The 19,237-nt window shown below is 35.0% G+C and overlaps 2 protein-coding genes across 5 annotated transcripts in view; both read left to right on the top strand.

The window, feature by feature from the left end:
• Nucleotides 1-8,396, top strand: part of LOC116343966 — a 36,245-nt gene extending 27,849 nt beyond the window's left edge. Inside the window, exons 4-12 of one of the 2 annotated variants that reach the window (XM_031772303.1) lie at nt 2,327-2,968; nt 3,044-3,223; nt 3,292-3,657; nt 3,872-3,988; nt 4,084-4,345; nt 4,411-4,578; nt 6,552-6,803; nt 6,872-6,951; nt 7,074-8,396. In XM_031772303.1, the coding sequence (XP_031628163.1) occupies nt 2,327-2,968; nt 3,044-3,223; nt 3,292-3,657; nt 3,872-3,988; nt 4,084-4,345; nt 4,411-4,578; nt 6,552-6,803; nt 6,872-6,951; nt 7,074-7,180 (2,174 nt within the window). In that variant the 3' untranslated portion in view covers nt 7,181-8,396. Of the gene's footprint in view, nt 1-2,326; nt 2,969-3,043; nt 3,224-3,291; nt 3,658-3,871; nt 3,989-4,083; nt 4,346-4,410; nt 4,579-5,514; nt 5,887-6,551; nt 6,804-6,871; nt 6,952-7,073 lie in introns of those variants that run through there. The other variant, XR_004201365.1, reaches the window with a different exon arrangement.
• A 2,338-nt stretch (nt 8,397-10,734) lies between these two features.
• LOC116343882 (inositol polyphosphate-4-phosphatase type I A) lies at nt 10,735-19,204 on the top strand. 3 transcript variants are annotated; one of them, XM_031772180.1, is made up of 14 exons: nt 10,735-11,078; nt 11,168-11,173; nt 11,742-11,868; nt 12,773-12,874; nt 13,806-13,964; nt 14,092-14,292; nt 14,706-14,860; nt 15,028-15,423; nt 15,508-15,608; nt 15,678-16,025; nt 16,085-17,669; nt 17,736-17,950; nt 18,012-18,572; nt 18,677-19,204. In XM_031772180.1, the coding sequence occupies exons 3-14, from the start codon at nt 11,751-11,753 to the stop codon at nt 18,807-18,809; spliced, it is 4,074 nt and encodes a 1,357-aa protein (XP_031628040.1). In that variant the 5' UTR covers nt 10,735-11,078; nt 11,168-11,173; nt 11,742-11,750; the 3' UTR covers nt 18,810-19,204. The 3 variants fall into 3 exon arrangements, with proteins under 3 accessions (XP_031628040.1, XP_031628039.1, XP_031628041.1); XM_031772179.1 differs by having other exon boundaries at nt 10,735-11,173; XM_031772181.1 differs by lacking the exon at nt 12,773-12,874 and having other exon boundaries at nt 10,735-11,173.
• The last annotated feature ends 33 nt before the right edge of the window (nt 19,205-19,237 follow it).

Below are 19,237 nucleotides of genomic sequence, written 5' to 3'. Positions count from 1 at the left end.
CAATCGATCAAACACTGGCCGCCGTGGAAAAAATTGTTTACGGACTGTTTTGACGTTGCAAATTATCCCCATAATTTAAAGCACTGTCCTCATAATTTAAAGATTACTCCGTGTCAAAGGTTCCGGTATTCCATCAAAAAATAAAGATGTTTTTGCTCATTCATCTCGCGACCCGAGACGAACTTAATGCTTAATAAAACCAAAATACTCAGCAGAGCTCATTTTCGCAAATAATTCTTCATTTCTCTTGTCAAATTAAAAACTCATATACAAAATGAACTGACAAATAAATATCAACAAACTTGTTTAATGTTAGAAGAGAATCAATAAAACTTTGCACAAACAAACCGGCAATTATTCAAAAACCAAATGCGAAAACTAGGTGGGAACGAGCTCAAACACTCCAAAAACGATTTGTTTACCAACTTTCCGTTTTGTGTTTACAAATTTTCAAATTAACCTGCCATCCAAATATGGCATGTACCGCAAAATAAACTCCAAAATCCGTGTGATTTAAATGAACGGTTGATTATAGAAATTGATTACGATTAAAAGTGAGTAATTTAAGCAGTTTTGTGCACTTGTAATCAGATCAGATTTAATTTTATCTAAACTAAGTATGAAACAACAGAAGCGTTTTGTGTGAAAATCGGCGATATTTACATTCCAAAAATTCATCGTGTAACGTTCAATTTGGCGTGTATTGCGTAAATATTCATTATTAAACCTGAATGAGTATGCAAAGTAATTCATTTATATATGAAAATGAAAAATGTTTTTTTATACTTAACGAAGACAAAATCGCCGGTCGATTGAGTTAACGGATATTTTGTTGTTGTATTTTTTATAATTGTTATTATCGCGAACACATGACGTTGGTTCAATACCCACGGAATTGATTGTATACAAACATTGTTAAAAGCACTTGATCTTTTGGCATAGCGGGTTTTTCTTTGCGCATTCGGAACCCAGTAGTGTGCCACAAACAAAAAGGTTTGGCTCCAATTTGATACTGTTCATAATGAACATGTTATCTCATGCTGTGATTTTTTCCGTCGATTTTTTTGACGATTGGAGTGCACATTACACCGTATACTCGAATACATTGGACCAAAAATACCATTCGTAATAATTCACACACCATTCGTTTCTAATAAAGCAAATAATGTGTAAACTTGAAAGCCAATTATATTTCGACACATTTTTCGATTTGGCGCTGGTGAACAAAAGAGATAGAGCGAGAAAAACTCACATTATTTATCAACATCGTTTCGAGTGCAATATGGAAACGAATTGTGAGCAGAAAAAAGCAGCAAATATAAATTAGCCGGAGTGAATGAAATGAGACGAGAGAAAAAAAAAACTGAAAACTGGTGCAATTTTGCAACCGACCGAATTTGAACAGCGAGATGTTGATCCGGTGTAATGAAAATATTTAATCATTCGTAAAATAGTAGATCGTAAATAAATGAGAGCAATTTTATGGACGGGGCCCCATTCACACAGTGGCATACACACATCTGCAGTCGTAAAATGACCGAAAAGTAATACGGCGAGATTCCGTCGGCCGATTTCACATCGGTAACGGTTCAAAGGAGATCGCGACGATGGCACATCTATCGTGTGTCTATATGATACAGACTCAATGCCCATCATTTCTCTGTGTGTTTCTTTTTTTTCACTCATTCACTCTTGCAATTAGTTTTCCTTTTGTTCTCAATTACTCGTGCGCGCATGGTCTTCTGCAAAACCATGCCGCGATCAGTCTGTAATTGTTCGCTTACGTAAATGGGGAAACAAAACTCTAAACTGTTGAAAATCAACAGAAACAATATTTTTTTCTCTCTTTTGAAAACACACAAAATGGAAGTTGGTTGCTCTGTTGCTTGAATGGTCTGCTTTTTTTTCTCTGCACATCTACTAAAATATGAGGTGCGAACCGAATGAAAGAAGCACTTGTTGCAACAGTACACAACCGCCGAGTGATTAAATCATCAAAACATTAACATATGAATTGCAGGTTTTTCTTTCAAACTTCGTGCGCTTAAGTGAAACGAATATGGGCAAACGAACACTGCTTTTCTTCAATCGCGCTTCTCTTTTTCTGCAAAAGTATTTTGCACTCATCATCATCGTCATCATGTAATCGACTCATTTACACGTACTGAGTATTTCTCAATCATACTATAACACGCCTAAAAGCTGTTAATTAAACACATTTCATCTTTCATTCGGACGATGTTTAGCGTGCGAAAATCAACTTTTAAATAGGCATTTTTTTCTGAAATGTAATTTTTCTTTTTGTTTTTGCCATTTTCTCCAATAGGTGACAACAAATCAGCAACTATAGTCGTACGTGTGGGAAATAATCGACCAGATTTAGGTACGAATCCGATTTGCAATCGTTTCAATGGCGTATTGGAAGAGGGTCAACCACTTTTCTTGCCATGCAACCCACCAATGCCTGGCGCCTTTGTTTCCGTTCATTTGGAAGTGAATACACCAAGTCCGTTGTCCATTTGCGAAGCATTTGTTTACACCGATCAAGCGTTGCCGATCGAAAGATGTCCCGTTTTTCGTGATGCCCCGCCAGGTGCCGTAGCTTCATACAATGGAAAATGTTACACATTCTATAATCGACAACCGTTGAATTTCCGCGAAGCATTACAATTCTGTCGTTCACGCGGTGGTACTTTGATCAATGACAGTAATCCAGCATTGCAAGGTTTCATCAGTTGGGAATTGTGGCGCCGACATCGTAGTGATGTATCGTCACAATATTGGATGGGAGCTGTGCGCGACGACAAAGATCGAAACGCATGGAAATGGGTTGGCGGCGAAGAAGTTACTGTGTCATTTTGGAATTTACCTGGTGGCGATGAGAATTGCGCACGATTCGATGGTTCGAAAGGATGGCTCTGGAGTGACACCAACTGTAACACACCACTCAATTTCATTTGTCAACATCGTAAGTGTTTTTTGTGGATTCATCAATTTTTCAACATGAAATTATTTTATTTATCGGATTAATGTCGATTTTTAGAGCCGAAAGCATGCGGTCGACCAGAGCAACCGCCAAATTCAACAATGGTCGCTACAACTGGTTTTGATGTTGGCGCTACCATTGAATATAATTGCGATGATGAACATCTTTTGGTTGGTCCAGCGAAAAGATCTTGCATGGATACCGGTTTTTACAATGAATTCCCACCAGTTTGCAAATGTAAGTTTTTTATTCAATTAAATCAAGACACACAATTGATTTGACACTAACAATGTTTCAATATTCAGATATTGAGTGTGGATTACCAGCATCAATTTTGCATGGATCATACGATTTGGTCAATGGTTCCGTTGGCTATTTGAGCACAGTGATTTACCGATGTAACGAAGGTTACGAAATGAATGGAAGAGCAATGTTAACTTGTGACATTGATGAAAGATGGAACGGACCACCACCACGATGCGAACCAATTGAATGTGAAGAGCTACCAGAAATCTACGAAAATGCACGAATTGTTTCGATCAATGGAACAACTGAATATGGTGCCAAAGCTGAGATTGTTTGTTCAAATGGCTTCAAACCGGACGGACCACGATTCATTGCTTGTTTATCAACCGGACAATGGAGTGCACCGCTTTTGCCATGCATTCGAGGTAAATATAAATAAGTTAATTCATTTGAGACGCACATTTTTTTTTCAATTAATTGCTAATTCATCAAAATTGGCAAAGAGCGTTGATTACATGCGCTAAACTTACAAAACATTTTGATTTCGAAAAATAAAATTCAATTTTCAAATTGTCATTTCTCATGATGATTGATTTCAATCAATGCTTTGATTAATCGTTTTTCGTGCTATTGATTTAGATGCGAGAGTCTCTGTACCGCCGCAACAAACTACAATTGGCACGACTCCACGAAAACCAACGCGCACATCATCACGTTATACAACAACACCGATCACAACAACTGAATATGAAGAAGGTTAGTTTCGATTTTGCAATGGCATTTGTTATTAGACAAAGAAATTGATTCAGTTATGAACAAATAAATAACGGATTTTTCACAACCATTTACAGACGTATCTGAAGAAGAAATTGTGCCGACAATGAATGATAATATCATACCACGCAAACCGATCGTTCCAGCTTTGACACCAACCAAAAATGGTCATGCAATTCCAGCGGCAACACATCGACCCAAGACAGCTCCGCCATCACTTAATACAAATCCAATTCCAACAACAACCGGTCGAACAACAACAACCACAAATAATGCACACAATATCATTCAGGCAGCACATCCACAGGACAATGAAATTGCTGGCAGCGTTAACATTAGGTAATTTAAATTGAACATTTTTCGAAAAACTTGATGTAAAACTAACTTTTTGTGTAATTTTTCAGATCGGATCAATCACCGAATGTGAATATTCCATATTTGGTTGAGAATGATCAACATCGAGAAACGCATGGTGCAAAATTGAATCTAGGGGCAATTATTGCGCTTGGTGCTTTCGGTGGTTTCGTATTTTTGGCTGCAATTATCACCACCATAGTCATTTTGATCCGAAGGTAAGAGTACATTTTGTCTCACGAATCACTTCTATTTATTTTCAAAATAAAAAGGGAAGCAAGCCAATAAGACGGCAGAATTGGAACAACTTTCTTCTTTAACTATCACTTTTTCAATCTGATTCATTCATTTATCGGCTTTGGGTTGAAATTCATTTTACTACAAATTCATTCAAATAATCGTTAATATTGTTAATCGTATCGTTGGACTATCGGCTGGATTTTGATTTAATTTTCCCAACCACTTTTGTTAAATGCAACGAAACTAGCGGGGGAAAAATAAACCATAAAGTAATTGATGGCCTAACGATACAATTAATAATATTACTCATGACAACATCAACGGCAACATCATTGAACTCTTGGTTTTCTCGAAAGCAATGCAATTTTCGCACCGGAATAAAAACACTATATTTCTTACTTTAATAATTATCATAATCACCATTTCTTAATAAGTTGTGTTCGTCGTAAAATTCATTAAACATGAATAGAAATGAGCTTGAAAAGTATACCAGCAGCGGGGGTATCTTTTAACACGTCCACGATTAGTCGTTACTTCAATAACACACCACACTTTCCAATTTTAGTTGTTCCAAAAAAAATTGATTCCTTGCACGAAAACTACTACTTTTTCTATTTTATTTATGTGAAACAAAAGAGAAAAAACAATCGATTGGCCAATCCTATAAACACTCACACCAAAAATCGACTCTTCTATAAATCACGAAAACAAAATCACTCAATTCGCACTGACACCCCTCTCTAATTAACTCTCATTCAAAAAAAAATAATACCATTTTTTCGCTTGTTATTCTATTTGCCAATTAATTTTTGTTTTCTTTTTTTATATTACAATTTTCTGTGCTAACCGAAATCGTGTCCCCTCAAAAAAAACAAAAATAACACAATTTGAAACCAAAATTAAAATCAAATTAGCTCCAATCCATTGAACCACCAACACAATAACTGTAATACTAGTTCTTGTCATCATCGAAAAACATCAAGTGCCACATCAGCAAACAATCATTCGAAACAATTTAGTGGTGATCGTCGTTTAGTAAATGCAACAACCAATAATAACAGTAATAAAACTAACCCAAACATGCCCTCGCGTTGGTACACCGTATTAGCCCTTCCGTTTCCCGATCAAAAACTGGGCCGTCGTGATATAAATACATTTGGCCGTGGAGCCTATTCGTCGCGGGCCGGATTCTTTAGTAATCCATTATGATTCGAGCTAAACAATGAATCGAACGCGTGCCATTTGTTACTAAACACAACTACTCGTACTAGTCATGATTCACAAATGTAAGCGCAGTAAGCGGTTCAATTCCAAAAACACTCTCGCACGCACATTGACACACATACACACATAAATACACACCAGAAATAGAACGCACGGAAACACCTTAACTTCTTAATGGAACGCACATCCGTTCACTATCACATTTTGCGTGAGATTAGCAATGAGTCGTTTTTTTTTTAAATCCAAGTTTCCATTGAACCATCACTCGCACTTTGTTGTTTTGATTTTACTGCACATTAATTTCAGGGATATTTGTACTAGTTAGAATTGAATATGTTGGAATAATCTTGCGGTGCTGACATTTCGATCATCTGGTTTGATGCCCTAATTATGGCTTAGGGGTGCAACCAGATGATAGAACTGTCGGCACTGACATTTCTTACAAACCAACAGTAAAATGTTACTTGAAGGATTGCTTGATTTGATTACAAAAAAAAAAATACTTTTTTCCAAATTAAGTCGTTTATTGCTAATAATTTGAGCGCACTTAAGGAACTGCTTTAAATTTTGAAGACAAAAATAATAAGATTTGATGGAAAACTTGAGTCTTCAAAATTCATGCGGTTCTGGTTTGATATTGGCACATGCTTTGCTTTTTGATTGTATGCCTGTGTGACGCAAAACTAAATCGATCCGATTATTTATTAGAACAATTTTTCATCCATAGAAACCGTACCACACAACACTACCGTCATCGAGCGTCACCTGATTGCAATACGGTTGCATCATTCGATAGCTCCAGTTCCGAATCAAGAAACGGTCTAAATCGTTATTATCGCCAAGCCTGGGAAAATTTACATGAATCCGCATCGAAAAATTCAAACAATCATGCCGCATTACGTAGAAAAGAGACACTTGACCAACCAAATCTAAGCCGATCACGTGATAATTTAAGTCGTTCTAGGGATAATTTAGATAGGTAAGGGACAAATGATGAACATCCAATTGGAAATCTGAATACTCAAACGAATTCATTTTCATTTTCAGTCGCGCTCGTGAATACAATAGAGATAATTTAGGATTAAGAGATGGCTCCGAAATGATTGTCACCGATGTTTGCGTTAAAGGTAAGAATTTCGCCTCTTCAATGAAGAGTCTTCATGTTTTTCATCTTAATTTTAAATTCAATGATCTACCTTACGAGGTGAATCACAAATTGGAGATATTCTAAAGTCGCAATTTTTTTTAGGTGAAAAGAAACGACACCACCATCACCATCACAAGCCAGCCGCTGCTCGTGACTCACATTTAGTTGCATCGAACGCTAGACGCGATCACCGAAATGGACACTATTGACGAAGTCGACCAACACGTACCATGGTTTTAACAATCAAATTAGATGAATGAATTTTGACACAAAAAAAAATCCAATACAAATCAAGAACAATTCGTACTCGATGCGCAAATGACAGTGACAAAATGATTTATTCAACATTAAGAAAAAAATTAAGAGACAATAATATTTTATTCGATTAAACTTTTGGCGACGATCCAACTACGTTTAAATAAGGAAGACCAAATATTATGATATGATAATAATACACTGTAATAGCAAACAAAAAATATTGATTTTACAAATGGCAATTTATTTTCAATGCAGGCAGTTTTTTCATTTGGCAATTTTAAAATACTTTTTTTTTCAGTGAAAAAGTACCGTTTCCAATTGCATTGTATCAGTATTTTAAATGAAGCATCGTGCCATGCACAAGCCGATGCACAAATTTTAACATTTTACAATAATCGACCGGATTTTGTCTCGTTTGTTTGATAGAATTTGAAAGGTGACATTGACTTAACAGGACTGAAGCAAAACAATCACATTTCAATTCAATTTTATTTTGCATTCGAAGAAACCAGACATAAACAAAAAACCGGTTGAATGTTTTAATAACCAATTTTAATGTTTTTAACTTATTATCATCAACTAATCACTAAGTTTTAACACACAACAGAAATCCATCATTTCATTGAATATTAATTGTTTGGAAAGAGAAAGAGTTTCGTAGTTAAAGCAATTTGTGCCATTTGGGCCACAACAAACTTATATTTTAAACGACAGACAAACAATCTAGATATTCCAAGCGATAGATAAGTGACATTGTTTCAACAAACCACACACATACACACTCTCTCTTTTTTATGAAGTTGTTTTACTTCTTTCACCCGAAATCGAAGCACACAGGTGCACGAAAGATGAATCCCAATTACTATTGCTGAAAATGCAGTTATTTGGATGAAACAGAACATTATAACTGGTTCTAAAGAATGACATAGAGTTACTTTATAGTTTTTTAAAAAAATGGTTATTTCTTCTATTAGAACAAAAATGTTTTGTATCGACGGATCGAAGCATATACTGTAACATATAGTATTGAAAAATGTTTTATGAACAAGTGTCTTAGATTTATGAATAATTTTACTATCGATTTATTATAAGAAATCTCCCATTTTTTAAAAAGAAGAACAAACATTGTAAATAATGGTTCTAAGTATAAGCACAAAATGTTAAAATTTAAAATAAAAATTATAGAATATCGTACACAAATTGGTTTTATTTTTGTTTTTGGTGGTATGTTTCGGTTATCTTTTGCAACAATATGGACCTTGAATTTTATTTTTCATTTTCGTTTGATGACTTTGTTCACGTATCATTTCGTTTCAACTTTATTCAATGTTGTTCGAAAATTTATGATTGACGCGAATGGATTCTATATTTGTCGAGTACAACATCCAAGTCTTTAGATAAAATTAAATCCGTCCAAAGTATCGACCAAAAGATAGGCAGAAAATTCTGCTATCTCCTAGTACAACTGTTGTATTGTCAACTCCAATATGTCTAAACATACAACAAATTACCAAATTTCAAAGTTCAATGTTCAACACATATTTTCATCTTAACTCATGTCACGTACACACTGTATCTAGAAAAAAATTGATAGGAAAATGGTAAGAATAGCAGTTTATATATAAAGAGTCTTTTGCACTACATTTTACAGTTGAAAAAAGTTAGTTTGACGCAACTGATCATTTGGGCGTTAAAATTTAACAAATATTTTTTTTGTGGTACAAAGTGAGAGATTTTCAAACAGAGTTTGTCGACATATATAAAGTTCAATATTGCTTTGTTAAACTATAATTCTATTTCTGGAATCGAAAACCAATCTCTAAAAATGTCGAGCAAATGGGATAGCTTCAAAGAATTATTGTCGCTAAATCTTCGTTACAAAAATTTGCCAAACGAATCGGCTCAAATTTATGGAAATCAACGAAATCAAATCGAGATTGAAATTTCCGTCAAAATCCTCGGCCAAGACAACAAAATCATGCCACTTTCTGTTGCTGATTTGAAAGATTTGGTTTACCTTTGTGACTATGAAACTGGAGCCGTTCTCAGTTCCCCATGGTACATTACAAATGAAGCTAATGACTATACACGGCCGGTGACTGCATTCAACCGTCCACGAACATCAACCGAATTATTTATCGATACTGAAAAGAATGCCAACGAAGACAGAAGTGATACTGTATATATTTCAAAGTATCTTTGGTGCGCGGAAGCTTGTAGAAACAAGATTATTGCTGTTGGAATTGATATTCCTCGTACCGGAAAGTTTGATACATCAAGAAATGGAACTGATACAATCAACACCAAAGGTGGACAAGGAAATGGATCAACATTTAAATCAACACATTCACTGGCCATAACGTCGTTGGAAAAAATCATATATAAGGACACCGATTTGATATTTCGAAATGCAATGAAAAAAGGTCGAACCGAAAAGAGTGTTAATTATGTGTCAGTTGATTGGAATCCAATCACAGGATGTAAAACATTAAACTACAGTAAAAATTACAATTGTCATTATGATAACATCTACGTGACTGTCGAAAATGGCATAAAAAATGCAAAAATCCATGAATACAGCGACGAAGTAAATGATCGATGGTTTTTTGGTCATGCCAGTGAGAATAATAATCAACATATTGTTGTCGTACATCCATTCAATACGTCCAAACGGACCGAGACCTTTGGTTTTGTTAAATCAAAAAGTTGGGAGGGACTGGATGAAGGATTGAATCCGATTGATAAACATACAGCGACATTTAATCTGACACAAACTGTTATCTACAACGAAATGAACAATCATCTTTGTTTCAGTCATTTATTTTTTGAGACCAGTGCTGCATGGACATTGCCTGAAATGATGAGTTTGGGTGGCTATGCATATTTTACATGGTTTGAGTTTTGGGATATTTACGGTAATCATGGACAATTCAAACTTTTGTTCTCTGACGATCATAAATCTTTGGTAATTACACGAAAACAATAAACGAATCAAATATTTTCTCAATAATTTTGTTAAATTCGAAAAAAATGATGTAATTTGTATATTAGTTAGTAATAAATCACTTGAAAAATCAATAAAAATCAGAAAACTATGCGTGTTGTCTTTTAATTTAAAATTAATTGAAAAAAAATCATATTTTTAACTCCCATTGACTTTGTCACAAACGATTCAAACGATTTCAAATGTAATCCATTTATTGAGTATCCAATGTATTTAATGTTTTCAAAAAAATTGTCACTCTTACACTCTTTAAAAATCTATCAATACGTATTTCTTGATACTTAACACCATTTTGTCCCAAAATCCGTTGAAACACATATGCAGTGTGAACGAGCCATTGAGTTGACGTTTCAAACACCACATTCACTACTACAAGTGAATCTGCGCGTAAACTCACATTCCGTTGTACACAGTATGTAAAGAAACATGTGTAGTAGAAAATCCAAAGGTTTTTTTTGTGTACGCGTGTAAATAGTAGTGGATGCAAAGAGCAGCTGAACTAACTGTCAAAATGGGAAAAAGATGAAGTTTCAGTGTAAAATGGTTAGCTGATGAGTACGGTAGAACCACACACTCTACTTGTGCAGTGAATGCAAGCCAATACGAAATCAAGTGGTAAAAAGAGAGTGAAAAAGGCTTTTGAAATCATTCGCGTGGCCATCGATTAGTACGCTTAAGTGAAAACAAAACCGAAAAAAAACGCAGACAAATTTATCGATGGGAAAAATGCTAACCAAAGCAATAAGTCACATCAAATGACAAAAAATTAAGCAAAAGCAAGAGCTGATTTTCAACTAGCCTAATTCGTTTTAGTTGTTGCAACAATACACACAGAGCGATTCAGTGTGTGTTTTAAGTTTTATTTTTTTTTCTCTGTCTCTACTATTTACGTTTGTTTTCTTTTGATTTTTGTATTCTGCGTGTGTGATTGCAGCATCGCGTAAGTGTTTTTTTCTTCTTCACCTTATATATTGAACGCAATAAAAATTCGAAAGTTCATAGATAAAAAAGAAGCAAGTGATTTTCAAGCATTATTTGTCATTCTTGCACATATTTTTTGAAATGGGAAAAGAAAATGCGCCGAGAGTACATTGAAAATGTATGTTTGACTAACGGTAAATTATAGATTATTTGTGCCTATTTTGTAAGTGGCTCAATTCATGAAGAATAAATAGAATTATGGTACAATTGAAATGTATGCATATGTACTCTCGGAGCGGTGCTATTAGTGTTTTTGAAATCAACCACGCAAATCAATGTGTCAGAGAAAGGTTGAATCACGAGAAGAACACAAAAATTGAAGAGAATAGTTTTTTCTTTTATTTAACGCTTTAAGCCATCTCATTCGCTTGCTTGCTTTTGTCTTGAATAGCAATTAGTTTATTGTGCGTGTTGAATAATAGATGGTTCTGTTTTTATCTTCTTTTTTTTTCAATTGTTTCTTCCTCTCTGTTGTTTCCGCGGCTGGTGTGACTCAAAACGCAAATTTAAAAAAAAACGCAATCAAGTCAAATGAAATGCGATTCAATAAACAGGAATTAGCTACATTAGCAACTCAGCCAAGCAATAAGTTTGAAAAAGAGGGAATTATATTCGTAACCGAACGTCAAGATGGATTCTTTCGTCGTTCTGAAGGTAAATTTTATTCTATTTTCTCTGTAATATTTACATTAAAATTGATAATTAACGAAACGAATGGCGAAAATATAAAAAAAAGTGTAATTAACCTAATTGTCGTGTTGATGGTCAACTGCAATTTCCTCCCGCATAAGAAATGATACTGCGCGATATACCCAAAGCAAACAAAATGAAATGTCCTTTGTATGTTTTGATGTATTCTTTTTCCACCCTCTCTCTTGTCTTTTATCACGCTTTGTTCAACTCAGGTGCCAGCATTAGCTCTCATAATGGTGTCTTTATGCTCTTTCGCTATGTCTTTTTATTATCCATTTTTATGAATTTGCATGCCTTTTTGCATACGCCTTAATTTTTTTTATTTTCGTCTCTAATTCCCTTTATTTCGTATCATTGAGCAAGTAATAATTTCATCATACATCATTAAATACCTCGAATCACGAGAAACACAATGAATTCGGTTTCGGTTTTCTTCTCATTGAGGGTGTATTCATGATTTTCTAATTAACCCATGCGATTGCTGTATTACATAAACAAAAAGTGATTGCATGGTTAACATTTTCTGCGAACATCATGACAAGAATTCGAAAATCGTTACGATTGAACAACATTGCAATTCAACGCAATTTCTAATCTACTATCATTCGTGTATTAGACTAATTTCACATTTACTTTTGTTTTATATTCACGTTATGTAACAAAATACACAAGACTATTATTAACATTGTTTGATGTTCTAATGCTCGGTGAATTCGAAATTGAAAATGAAAGAAAAATGAATGAAAAAGTTTTCAAATGGAATTTCGGTGTAAAATGAAACGATAAAATGTGTTATTTGTGATAAGTTTATGTTACAATTTAAGTCGACGCGTCAGAATAATGATGGTTTGTGCAAATTTTGTAGAAGTTGATTTCGCGGAGACGGGATGTGCTTCAAGTTCATCGTCGTCGTTTTTCAAAATGAAACCAAGACGCAACATTGGCTGTATGGGTGGAACGAACAAAGGTTTGGACTAAAAAAATAAAGAAAACAATTTGCAAAACTCTATTTCACACAAACACACATACACACACACACACACTCACAGACACATAAAACCATTTACACACCACACTACACATACACGAGTTGTGAAAATAGTTTTGTCGTAATTGAAGCGCTCACCTAAAACGCATTTATTGCTTTTTCCCGTACTAACTCAATTACTACTCAATAAAACCGCTTTATTATACTAGATATTATTAACAACGTATATGCCATTAAATGTACCAAACAAACTGTCGAACTGATAACAAGTCCAAGTGTTGGGTTCGATTAATACTCTAAAAATAGGCGAAAATAACAAATAACTTGTTTTGCTAATATTTTTTTTGTGTAAAATACTAACAACATTGGATTGGACAGTGTATTACTGTTATAGATGGCTTTCGAAGTCTCTCTCAATCATCTCTAACAACAATTGTTTACTTTAACAAATAAACATTTAATTCAATTTTCACTTGGAATAAATGTAATCTTTTTTTTCTTCGCACATTCTTCTCATCATAATAATAACTAGAATAGTAAGCACACAGTGTATAATTTGGTCGGGTTTCTTTGAAACCGTAATTTATTAACTGTTCAGAAATTCACTTTTTATGCACATAACTAATGTTATCACGCACATCTCTTTCGTTCAGTGTTTGCGCGCGCTATCTTTGTTTACATGCTCCATGTCTGTTTATGCTTACAACAAAAAAAATACCCATGGCTTTTGGCTCGTTGAGCGCGCGCATTTTTGCACAATTTGCTTTTATTCATGTTTGAAATGTATTTGTATCAGTTCATTCCAAACACCCATATGAGATACATCTTTTTCGCATAATATGAATTTAAATTTGATGTTTATGTGTATGTTTTTTTCTTTCTTGTTTCCATTTTTGTTCATTTTTCGCAGTGAGTTTGGAGCGATGGTGTCGACTTCGTGGAAATTTATTATTTTACTTTAAATCAAGCGATCAATTTAGCGAGCCGCAAGGTGTAATAGTTTTGGAAAAATGCGAACCAGTTATACGTAATGAAAAACGAGAGCACGATGGATTTGTGTTTTTTATCGGTAAGCAACGATTCACAGCGTATTTGCAATTCAATTTTTCCATTGATTGATTGATTCGCTTTAATTTGATTTATTTTTCGTTGTGTTTCTTCTCTTTTTTTGCATCTCATTGCGTTTGATTGTACAGAATTTCAGGACAATCTCAAGCAACGACTTTCGACAAACACCGAATCGGAGCGTGCAGAGTGGATACAAGCCATACGTCAAGCATCGTACGAAGAGATGCGCAAAAAATTGCAATCTCTTCGTGAACAAATTGAAAATCGACGTGACACAAAACAAGATATCGACGTTGATATGATGCGTTTGCAAATCGGCAAAGAGATAGGTGATTGTGATGATCTTATTCAATTTTAAATTGCACACATTCGGGTATTTTATTTACTTCAAGAACACACACACGAATTGTACTAACCCAAAAAATTTAAAATTCTTTTGTTATTCGATTTATTTTGTTTAACGCCGAGAAACGCTTCATTTTGTAACCGATTTTATAGCATTTAATTTCTTTTTATATATATATGGTACGAATAAATTTAAATCTCAATGTTTTATGGATGGAAATTTTCATATCGAAAATGACATGAGTTTTAATTTATTTATTTTTTTGTTTTAACCAAATGGGATTTGATTGTGGTTTGTTGTTGGTTTTTTTAGTGGTGTTTCTGATTGGATTGTTTTTATTGAGCGAGAATTTAATTGATATTTTCTCTGTATTTTACAATTATGCAAATTGTACAGATATTTCTGAAGTTCCGATATGCGAAGCCGTTATTTCATGCGATAATTTACTGTGTGATGGCCATGGACGGCCACCGAATCCAACGGTTATAGTACAAATATCTGAACAAAATCGCTTATCATGGATTCGATACGGTCGCACTGAAGTGATTGAGGTAATGTTTTTGAATGAATTAATTAGATGCAAATTGATTTCGCTTCCGAATTTAATTGGTGGCTCTATTTTTAAAAAAGTTTACTGTTGAACTTGACATTGAAAAACATTTGTGGGTCACATTATTTTACTCATCGTTTTGTTTTTTTCTAAAAATATTCACAACAGAGATGCTCGAATCCACAATACAGGTGTACAGCTGTATTTCGTTCAGGTGATGGCCTACATAAAAATTCTTTAGTACGCTTTACGGTTTATGATGTTCGTGAAAAGGTGTCACAAACGGCTGTGCCACTCGGTTCGGCCGAAATAACATTAGGAACAATTCAAGAAACAGCACGGCTTCGGATACCATTGCAATCGAATTCGGGAAATGCAGGCTTTATCACATTGACAACGTATTTACCGGAACAAGAGCGAAAGTATCCACGGTCACCGGCCCGACAAATTGAACCACCACAACGGTACGGCCATCGACGTAGTCAATCGTTGCCACCTAAACTTGGCATTAAACTTAATATTCCACCGCCATATAAACTTAGTTCGGTGTTCGTAAATCCAACGGTGAGTGAACTGTTTTTTTAAACACTTTTCAAAGAGTTCTTTTTAAATTCTTTTTTATGCCTTTTTTTTACTAACTCGCTGTAGGTTCGAACATATCGCTTGCACTCAGGCTTGGGAGGTGACATAAGTGTTTTTGAAGTAATGATGGAGAGTCGTCTATGTTTCACCATACCACAACAATTGCTGTAAATAATAGTATTTTGATTAACATGTTTCACACGCCTTCTTCATTTGCATATTAATTCATGTTTCAGATCGATTTGGATACTACGCGAAAAAGAACTGTTACAAGAAATATCTGGAATGGGCGAATTGGGCGGCGAATGGCGAAATGTACAAATGGAATTATTAGATAAACATTTGAAATTACTCAAGGAATACTCGCAAGCCAAACAGAACCTACAGCAATGTGCAATGAACAAATTCTTCAAGCAATCTTCGTGTAAAAATGACGAATCACTTGAGTTTGCACCGGTTAATTTACATTTACAACGAATGTGGGCATATAATGACACATTGAAACGTGATGGTTTCTTGGATGTAATTACGGTCGGCGCATTCACGAAACATTCGGGCAAGACGAAAACGGGCGGTTTAATTAAGTAAGTGTTGTCTATAAATAAAATGAATTGATGTGATAATAACATTTTTACTTTTCCAGATTGCTACAATTGATGAAGGATTCTCCATCAAAAGTCGATCAAATTGGTGTAAAAGTGCGTACAGCCAACGATGCTGTTCAGTCAATAAAGCAATTACGCAAAGAGATTGTGGAGATCATGTCGCAATTATTGTCATTGGCAAAGTTGAAAAATCCAAAAGGAATGCTACCTTTGTGCAATGAAATGATCACAAAAACTCGCTCACTCTTAAATATTTGGGAGCCTAGTCTGGTGGAAGAGGCATTTGCCTTCATCGAAAAGCATCGTATAATTGATGATTCGACCGATTCCAAAACAAATTCAATGAAATTATCGCCATTTCGAAATATCACTCAGCAGTTGGGTGCATTAGAACTGAAATCGCCTGATTTAGAAGATTTTGCATCTCCAACCGGTCCAATGCCAAATTTATGGTCACATCATACTCGCCGAAATACATCACCATGCGTCGATATTCCAAGAATACCACGAAACGAGAACAACAATGGGATTGTCAAAGAGACTCAAAATTTTAAAATCTATCAAGACAATGGTGATCAGCCAAATATTCGAACTGCAAAAGATTTATTCGAAGACATCAAATTGGATAATGTCCCATCTGCTGAATGTGATAATTTATCATATTCATTGCCACCATTGAATTCGGGAAACATTGACGACGGACTGATGTTTAGCGAAACACATTTCGATGTAAGCGGTGAAGTTCTGTCATCACTACCCACACAAACGATTCATAGCGCCGCAGCGTGTCCGAAACGTGATATCAAAAATGATGTGCGCACTGAAATCCGATCAAATGCCACAGACGATCGATGTAATTCAATGGATTTGGGTGGTGTGTTGGTGACTGAAAATCAATTGAATGAAAGTAAAAATGAAATTCTACTAAATTCAAATGAATTCGATGAAAATGGTCGGTTGAGAAATTGTTCGATTGCTGTCGGTCAAAATGGTACATTTTTGGACACAAAAGCAATGAGCTCATCACCATCGGCCAATTACTATCGACCCACCGAAGAGCCCGAACCGCTTGATTTAACGCAGTTAAATATTGAAGCTAGTGTTATGTGTTTGGTGAGCAAAGTGAAATTTTTATGCGGACGTTGTGGTAGTCCGGCAGTGCGTTTGCGACAACCAAAACCAAATACACGACGTGGTTTTACCAATATACAAAATACAATTAATAATCAACCATATGCTTCCAATCCAAATGTGAACGACAATGAAACGAAATCGGAAAACACGAATTTATCGACAAATGTGAATGTTAACAATAATGCAATCTCAAACACAAAAGAAACGAATAAAGAGCTGAACTTAGCACTGAATCATGTGGTCGATGGTGTTACACGAAAAGTATCGAAAGCCAAAGGCAACAAATTCACAGACGGATTAGATTTGTCATTGACAACTGATTGGGCATCGGAACTTCGACCTTCGATGAGAAAACTGAGGACGGCCATGGATGGACTTTTGAAAACAGCACGCTTAATGCATTCGGTTCAAAGGTTACAACAAGACATGAAGAAAACATCAACAATTCTAAATATTATCTATCGCAGAGATGTTTGTTTATCGCAATCGGTAAGTCATTGCATTTTTTCAAATTGCATGTAGATTTTTCATGGTGATCCTTTGTGTCTTTTCCAGTTAACTGCCATCGTATCTGCATTAATGGCAAAACTTTGGGGTTCAGCCATTACCGAAAACTATATACAAATCTTATGCACACTGGGACCGTTAGCATATTTTGAAGGTTTATTGTCATTGTATGGAAGTGAAACCGATATGTGGGGCGATATGTGTGTGGCCATTGAAGATCTTAGCGCCATCACATTCACCCTAATACGCAGTAACATTCAAAGGTAAAATATTTGCTCACTCAAAAAGGATCAATCATGAGTTGGATTTAATTTTTTTTTTCAGAAACACAAAATATTTTCCAGTACCTCGCGTGACTGGGTCACGTCAATCGATAACTGTATTGCTCCCAGTTCCTGATAATATTTATTCGATGCTTCCGAACAAAGAGTCTTCGTCGTTTAAAATAACGCCGGTATTCTTCAATATCGGTATAAACGAGTATGCAACATTGTCGGAAACGCTTGGCTACACCCGCGAACAGCATCGTTCCAATTTCGATAATTATGATCGTCTCAAACAATATTTTATCCGTTACAAAAAAATCATGTTGAATTCAAAAGGAACGCCAAGTAAAAGTGAAACACTCACCGAACAATTGCATAACGTCACCGATTTACTGAATGCAATGGAAGAATCGCTGCGCAAAAATGCTTCGAAAAATACGAAAATTCTACACTTGGCTGAAGATATTTGTCGTGGTTTGCACGGATTACGTTTGACTTCTTGCAAAAGTGCCAAAGATCGAACAGCCATGTCCATCACCGTGGAACAGTGCCGTATCTTACAAAAAGAATTCCATTTGCCGGCAAATAATGTGCAAGTCGTACTAGATACAATGCGGAGGTTTGTATTATTTTATTCATTTCATTTTTGTCCAAATTTTACTTAAATGTGATAATCACATTAATCGATAACTTTATTAAAATGTGATAATTGATTTTTTTCAGTGAGGGAACACGAAGTGAAAACACGATGAAGAATATCGGTCTCCGTAAATACGCTTTTAATTTGCCACAAGTGCTGAGTCTGCCACAAGTGTATCGGCCGCCAACTGGAAGTTATGGCAAAGCACAATCTTAAAAACCTCTCCACATCCACACATCACTGTAATTCTTAGACAATGCCAAATCCTCTTTTTAAACTAGTATTTCATATATTTTTTAGTATACATGTATACAAATGAAAAGTCTCACCTTTTTTGTCGTCATGTGATTAACCAAAATTGTAACTCCTTTTAACCAATTTTACCACATATACTTAACTTAACATATGTACTTTGATCTTGAAAACACCGACTTAAACTTTCTCTAGTAGAACAAAATTATCGACTTTTTTTTTTAAAATTGGTTTTTAAGAATGATGTAGAGAAAAAAAGCATCCTTGGATGAATCTAGAGCTGTCAATTTTTTCTGTTTTGTTTTTTAATTTATTGTATAGTGAATAAATGCAAATAAAATGAAATGTCTAAGCCTGAAGATTAATACTTGTTTTGCTGTGAATCTGAAGAT

This window comes from Contarinia nasturtii, unplaced genomic scaffold (assembly GCF_009176525.2).
Source record: "Contarinia nasturtii isolate CC-2019 unplaced genomic scaffold, AAFC_CNas_1.1 Cnas_scaffold_1037, whole genome shotgun sequence".
Classification (NCBI taxonomy): Eukaryota; Metazoa; Arthropoda; class Insecta; order Diptera; family Cecidomyiidae; genus Contarinia; species Contarinia nasturtii.
Note: the sequence above shows the minus strand (reverse complement) of the source record. Positions and strands in the feature narration are given on the sequence as shown.